General features: G+C 41.6%; 1 protein-coding gene across 2 annotated transcripts in view; it reads left to right on the forward strand.

The window, feature by feature from the left end:
- LOC139974714 (uncharacterized) overlaps positions 1–7,188 on the forward strand; it is a 28,814-nt gene extending 21,626 nt beyond the window's left edge. For both annotated transcript variants that reach the window (XM_071982058.1, XM_071982059.1), the window contains 3 exons: positions 899–1,033; positions 3,600–3,752; positions 5,516–7,188. In XM_071982058.1, the coding sequence (XP_071838159.1) occupies positions 899–1,033; positions 3,600–3,752; positions 5,516–5,658 (431 nt within the window). In that variant the 3' untranslated portion in view covers positions 5,659–7,188. The remainder of the gene's footprint in view (positions 1–898; positions 1,034–3,599; positions 3,753–5,515) is intronic.
- Positions 7,189–8,101: the final 913 nt, after the last annotated feature.

Consider the following 8,101-nt stretch of genomic DNA (forward strand, 5'->3'; position numbering starts at 1 on the left):
AGGCTATATGATCTTACAAATGAGCATGCAATTGTGGGTCTTTTATTGTTCTTTTGGAAACGATTTACGAGTCATTTACGAGATCCATTTTGATTCCAATGAGGATATATGAGATGAGGAATCTTGAGTTATCCCCTGCTGGATGATGGGTATTGATTGTTTTAGGAGTAAGCCCTATCACCCTTTATCAATTCACATTTGTTTCATCAAGTAAAATCACAGGCATAGGCGTAGAAGCCTAATTTGTTTTGGGGGGGGGGGGGGGGCTGTAACGACTTGCCCGAAAAATATAACCAAAAATTTTTGCGCGCTCCGCGCGTGTTGAACATGTTATATGCATATCATATAGGCATACATCGGTTATTACATCACATGCCAATAATATACAATCATTTTCCGTGTTATTACCCTTCCATATTGGTTATAATTATTGGGGAAGTCGTTACAATAAAGACGATAATAGTAATATCAGTTTAACCATTGAAAAAACACTGCAAATTATTTTTCTTCAGTAGGTACCCGAAAAATGCTCAGCATATTGCCCGAATTTTCACAATATTTTTGGGTGGGGGCTGCAGCCCCCCCCCCAGCCCCCGCCTCCTACGCCTATGATCACAGGGTAGTGCTTTCCCGAAGTTATTTGACTATTTTGATGGTCACAATGTCACGAGACAACAGTCAATGTATGACGTCACTCTTTGAAATACAGTAGATATTTAGTGTCGAGCAACAGTTAAACAATATGTTGTAATCTCAGTAAGTTGAGTTTTCACTGCATATACAATATTTCTATAAACTGTTCAAACTAACGCCACCTTGACACAGAATAAAGAAGAAGTAAAGATATCTTTATTTTAACTTATAACATAACGTTTCTACAATACGTCCCAATCACCAGCATGTCCAGACGGGTTCTACGGGCCACCTGGTTGTACGGATGCCTGTCCGGATTGTAAAAATGGCGGAACTTGCTATGATCTCGACTATGGTTGCATTTGTCCTCCAGGTTACGACGGTACAACATGCGAAGACCGTAAGTACGAAGGATGGAAACTTGGAAAGAAGATTGTCTTATCCATTTGTAATTGACTTCCACATGAGGTCATTATATGGTGCAATCCGGTTGCAGGCGCGTAGCGAGGAATTTGCCAAGGGAGGGGTGAAGCCTGTGGCAAACTTTTTTTTTGTGGCAAACTGTGGCAACAGTGTAGCGACACCATGGTTTGGCGCGAAGGGTACACAAAATGTTGGCTGAGAATGCCTCCCGGATCGCTGGAAATGGCACTTCCCAGGCCTTGTAAGTTGCATCTAAGGATAAGCATAAAAGTTCTTTTTTTAAATTACTAGCGATATCATAAAAACATACCAAAAATATGCTCAAGGGACGGTCGTCCCCTCCCCCTCCCCCCACCTTGGCTACGCACCTGTCCGGTTGCAGAGATGCCTGCAGGGCCAAATGTGGCACTCGAATATGGTTGCATTTGTCCTGCAGACTACGGTAGTTTTTCTCTAAGTTTCCAGACCATGGCCTTACCTGTTTTCATCCTATCCTTACGACCGTCATTTCAATTATTAGTGTTTTCATGTCATATTGACTATGTAATATATAGCCTATGATATTTCTTTTGATACTCTTTTTCTTACATTTCTAACAACCACGAGGTTCATCAGTTTATGTTTCAGAGAACTGTGTTATAACTCGTTTTTTTGTTTCACAATCCAATGGACTCGAATGTATTGCACTGATATCGTATACTTTTCAAATAATAAACATTGAGATATCTAGCTACTCTCGACAACGTCATTGATATTGTGCAGGAAACAGTATAATGATTTGGAAAGTTTTGCTGCAGTTGTTAGCAACGATTTCATTAAAAACAAAATTATTCCAAAGTTTTCATTATCTGGTTACATTTCAAAAAGTATCATTGGTTATAGTCTATAGAGAGAAACCAAAGGGTGTGAAGACTCTCGCACAAAGAAACGTCTCATGCCGGTAGTTCTGACCTAGTTTCGAATGAGGCGTAAAAAAGTGTTAGACACCACCATCGATCCCAGAAAATACACACACAGCTTGCTAACGTCGTTAATTATACACTAGTGTACAGTCAATACATACAGCTACGGTCAATACCCACAACACAGTGTACATTGCAGCGATGGACATCTCAGGTCTAGATAAAAGAACAAGGTATCACGTTTCATTACTGTCTGCATTTTGTAGCGACAAGAAAAAAAAAAGTTAACTTTTTCAGAGGGTGGCACGCGATTTGGGGCGAGTCTTCAATGCCTCTAAATTGATCTTCGCTAAATAAAAAGTCATTATACCATTAGAAACCCACATATAGAAACAGATTAGCGGCTGGGAAAGTAGAATGTTTCTGACCGGCCATCCTTTTTTACTAACTAGGAAAGAAACTCACAAAATATTGTTTGCTTGATTATTCAGCTGGATCCTTTGAATTGACCCAAATAATGCCGGTTATTCAACAGACAGATAGATAGATATTTATTCAGCCAGTGGTCATAAAAAAATACAATGGAAATTGGGTAAAAACAATAGCTCAAAAGTCAAAACGAGTACAAAACTAAAAACAGATTCAAAATATAAACGAATACTAGGAGGAACCCTTAAATGGAAGCAGTCTTTTCCCAGAAGGCAAGAACGTGAAATAAGTTTGTGCTGGATGGACATCATCCTTTAATACATTATCGAATCGTTTCATGGCGCGCTCTTGGGAAAGGGAGGGAAAGGCCGGTTCCATTAATGTGCTCGGCGTTTCTTATTACAGATTGTAATTTTCTAAGATCCCTTTGACTCACGCGGCCACACCAGACTAAAATGTTAGTAGTTAAGATACTTTCTATAATTGCACGATAAATGTTGATCAAAACATTGCACTGACAACATAAGATTTAAGGGTTCGTCAAAACATACAGTCTCTGACGTCCCTTATTTAATATTTCCTCAGTGTTAATGTTCCATGACAGGTTGTCCATGTATACGGTTACATAATACTCCTTTGGTTACATTATAATGGGTTACATTAAAGGGGTTACATTATAGGGTTACATTATAACCCTTGCATTACCTTGGTAGAATAAATAAAAGCGATGGGATAGTACAAATGGAGAAACCTAACTAAGAACGTGCGAGACTTCCAAATTTGTGTGCTGAAATCGCCTGTTGGCAACTATATCAGAATTAAACTTCTTCAGTCTGTGAACGAACCCCAAACTCCGCCGGCTAACGGCACCCATTCCCTTCCTAGTTCCTTTTTTTTATCGTCCAAATTTTTTTGATCGTGGTAAGTCTTAGTTATGCATGTGCTAGCTAGCTAGCTTACTTTTGAGTAACTGATTATAATTACCGTCTCTTCCGGTTCTCAGTAAATCTAAAACTGACGCAGTTCAGAGCTTTAAAAAGTCTTATGGAAGCTTCGGTTAGTAAATGCAGTTCAATATTGTTCAATGAGTTTGTAATTGAGGCCTTCTATCTATGTGGATACTTTCCCTGTAGGCTTTCAAGTTCTAAAAACGTTATGTCAGCTTCTTAATTTCTTTTTCTTTTTCCACTAAAACATTTTCGACAACAATAGTGTTGACAAGGAGCACTGTCAGTAGAAATTACCATTACACCTGTCCGGGCCTAGGTATAACCTATGAAGGATGCAAGTACGTGCTGATTTGTCTACCGGATCCTGGCGGATGTATGTGCATGCCTGGGTGGACCGGAAACAACTGCGACCAACGTAAGTAGATATGTATGTATGTATGTATTTAAGATCCTCCTGCAAGAAGGAAGTCGCGACTGAGAAGCCATTATTGGCTTATCAAAGCCGCAAGCTGACCGAAGTCATTCTCTTAGATTCATATTTAACGACCATGATTATGAATTGTCAATTGTCAACAACTCTGTAACTGGACGACATACATTATTCTTGGAGTGACTCGAACCGGGGACCTTATGATTGGAAGGCACCGGCGTTAACCACTCAGCTAACGGCACTTTGTTTTCCGAAATTCATCAGCAAACACGTATTGAGACTTTAACTAGTTAATGTATATATAGGGAAGGGAAGGGAAACATTGATGTCAGTGATAACACTGATTTGCATATATCGTGAGCATATAGGAAGAGAAAAACACCTGATTTGTCGGGTCCGTGTGGGGAGGTCTTTTATCACAGGCAACTATACCATACTTGGCATATAGTTTACTTAGGTTAAAGGGAGTGAAGACTCGCGCACAAAGAAACGTCTGATGCCGGTCATCTGACCTAGTTTCGAATGAGGTGTAGCAGAAGTGTTAGACACCACCATCCATCCCAGAAAATACACACACACAGCTTGCTACCGTCGGTAATTAGACACTAGTGTACAGTCAATACACGCAGCTACGGTCAATACCCGTGCACAACACAGTGTACATAGCAGCGATGGACATCTCATGTCCAGATAAAAGATAACAAGGTATCATGTTTCACTACTGTCTGCATTTTGTAGCGACAAGAAAAAAACTTCACTTTGGTTTGGGGCGAGTCTTCAATTCCTTTAAGTGCGGCACTGCCAAAGTTTGCTCCACCAAGAACCAGGAAAGGCGCCGGATGGGCGCTTAGCAAGCGTGTACCAAACAGTGGCGTCACCAGACTTTTCAGTCGGGGGGGGGGGCACAGGGGGGCACCAGCATTTGATGGGGGCACTTAGGTGGATACGGATCGCCGTCCTGGGGGAGGGGTCTAAGGGAAGGGGTGCCCCCCTCTTCTTTGGAAAATTTTCGCATACGGAGGATGGGCTAGATGCAAAATGGTGCCACATTTGATGCTAAATTCGATCTGAAGATATCTCCAGAAATTGCTATTTTTGAGGTAATGATTTTAACAAGGCGCAGAATTTTGCAGAGGATATGAACCACATGCTGTCGATATTATGCCTAACCCTATCAATAGAACCTACATTTGTTGAATTAATGTGTGCATGACCCCCGACTCCTTTCTTGTCCTTCTCGTTTTCTCCCATTATCTATTAAGATGTAACAGGTTCCGCTGGTATGGCGTGAGCACTGACACATTCAATGTAAATATCGACACCTGTTGTGATGGCGCGGGTTACGACTTCGATACCCGACGGTCAAGGATAACTTTTTTAATTTTTTCGCAGCTCATTTGAAGAAAATACGAATTACTGTGCTTCTTTGTACTTATGAAAAACCAACTCAGATGATGGGTGTTGAATATAACAAAATATATATATATTTTTTACCAACCCAAATCTCAGATGGGGGGGGCACTCGGGGGCACTAGGTTTTCCAGGGCGGCACGTGCCCCCCTGCCCCCCCCCTTGGCGACGCCACTGGTACCAAACACGTTTAACCCCTGCCAGTTGAGCACAAGAACTACTTGTGCGAAACTGTAAGGATATACTTACACTCGTTTTTAGCTTATGCATTAACTAACTATAATGAAATTATAGAATTCAAAATCATCATATGTTTTTTTCTTTCGTTCTTTTTCCAGGCTGTCCTCCTCTGAAATTTGGCTTGGAATGCCAGTTCGATTGTCATTGTGATAGTGCAGCTGAATGTGATGTTGCTACAGGGGAGTGCCCTGGTGCCTGTGAGGTACCATTCGTTGGACCAAATTGTCAACAGAACACTTAACAAAGACGTGTTGCTGATCTGTTATGACAACGCCCGAAATAGACAAACAAACATAAGCTTCGTCTTTGGGATATGTCAGTGGCGTAGGAAGGTACTTTTGAGTGGGAGGGGGGGCTGAAGACTGATGGCCGGCCTGGGGGAGGGGTCTAAGGGGAGGGGGTGTCCCCCTCCCCTTTGGAATTTTTTGCATTTCCAGGTGGCCTCAGATGCAATTTGGTGCAATATAGCACACTTCAACACCCACTCCATTTTGTAAACTTAATTTTGTATTTTCACCTGGCCTAAGATGCAATTTGGTGCTCCAAATGAGATTTTTTTTCTCATTTGGAAATGAAAAAGGGGTTTTCTGACTTGCGAACCGGGGGGGGGGCGGAATGATACTTCCGCCCCTCCACATTTTTCACTGGGGGGGGGGCTGGCGCCCCCCAGCCCCCCGGTTCCTACGCCCTTGGGATATGTGATGGGGAGCATTTGACGACGACATATTTGTTAACGTGTCCTCAACTTTAACGTCTTTCTTTAAGGCCTATATAGCTATACGTGCCTGTTAAGATGTTACAAAATTACCTCGTCTGCTACAGTATTTCTTTTAGGACATGTTTGATGTATATTAACTTTGACAGTATGAACAACAGTCCAACATAATGGGAATTCGTTGAAATGACCCATTCTCTGTCACTTCTTATAAAACCACGATATCTCCCAAACAGAGCCGCTTGAACATAGCTTCTCTTGTCACATCTAAACCCGCTTCCTCTTTTCCGCACATATCAACTGTCTCCTTTGAAGATAAAAAATAACATTTAAAGTCTGGCTCCTCGCTATCTTTGGAAGCCTTTAGAATTGCCTATGTGGTCTTTGGGTTGTATTTGTGTATCCACCACCCCCCTCCTACCCCCCCCCCCCAGATCATCTCGCGCAAAGCTGACTGGACAGCAGAGCAAACCGTCTATTACATAACTACAGCAACTAAATTTCCTGTGGTTAAGATGTCGGGTTTGAACCCTTCACATGCAGTATACGTACCATATACCTGAAGGAGTTTTACTTTGTGATTCAAAGTGATTGTGGAGCTATAGGGTTGCATTTGTAAGTTTTGGAGCTATAACTTAACGGCTTGGAACTCCATGAAATCCTACTTATTTGAGAGCATTTCAGAATCTCTTAAATTTTATGCACAGGCAATTAGTTGATTAATTAATTAGTCAAATAATAATAAAAATATATAGCCATAAAATTACATCAAGTTTAAAAAAAAGTTTTCATCCAAGCCCATGTCAGTAAGGTTTGAAATTGCAATTTTTTTTTTTATATATATATACTTGCACATCGATCATTTATGATTTTACTCAAGTAGAGTATACGGATTGTGTGCACAATACGTTTTCTTTGATATTTGGTATAATTATTTCATTTTTTCTTCTTTGACTGTTTGTGTTGAATTCCTCTACTCAAGTCAGACAAATCTTTACAAATAAACATTAATATGTAAATAAACTTTAACATATGGTTTGTGTTTCAGACTTTGTCTCATATTTTGAACTATTTACTAGCACCCATATAGGCATAGGAGCCCAATTTGATTTTTGGGGGCTGTAACGACTTGCCGAAAAATATAACCAAAATTTTTCGCGCGCTCCGGCTGGGGGCTGCAGCTACACCTACTCTTACTTATAGCCAGGGGCGTAGCGAGCGGGGGGTGTGGGGGGGGGTGTCACACCCCCCCCAATAATTTGGTCGCTGTCGGCAAATTTTGGGTCTGTCGGCAAAAGGAGAAAAGGTGAAGAGAGCGGAAGGGGAAGAAAGAAGGAAAGCTGAATAGAGAAAAGGAGAACGGGAGCTTCTTCCGTGCCAAATTTGACTTAAAATATGCACCAGATTGCATCTAAGGACGTTTCAAAACTAAAAATTTTCCAAAGGGGAGGGGTAGACCCCCTACCCTTAGACCCCTCCCCCATTTCAGTCACCACTTCCAGATCCGTCGGCAAATCAAATTTGACTTAAAATATGCACCAGATTGCATCTAAGGACGTTTCAAAACTAAACATTTTCAAAAGGGGACGGGGACACCCCCTCCCCTTAGACCCCTCCCCCATTTCAGTCACCACTTCCAGATCCGTCGGCAAATCAAATTCTCCACCCCCCCCCCAACAAAAACCCCTTCGCTACGCCCCTGCTTATAGCGCTATAAGTAAGAGTATGTGTATAGCCTACATAGCCCAAAGTGCCCAATTACAGTTGACGAGATTAGCTCGTTCCGAGTATGGGTGCTATCATAGGCGTTGGAAGCGGGGTGGAGGGGGGCTGGGGCTTCATCCCCCAGCCGGAGCGCGCGAAAATTTAGCATAAATATGCTAGTATTCATACTCAAACTCATGGCTATAGTTTTAACTCACACACTACAAGGTGCAGCTAGTTTATTTCTTTTTTTCACACAATTTTA

The sequence above is a fragment of the Apostichopus japonicus genome, chromosome 10, assembly GCF_037975245.1.
Source record: "Apostichopus japonicus isolate 1M-3 chromosome 10, ASM3797524v1, whole genome shotgun sequence".
Classification (NCBI taxonomy): domain Eukaryota; kingdom Metazoa; phylum Echinodermata; class Holothuroidea; order Aspidochirotida; family Stichopodidae; genus Apostichopus; species Apostichopus japonicus.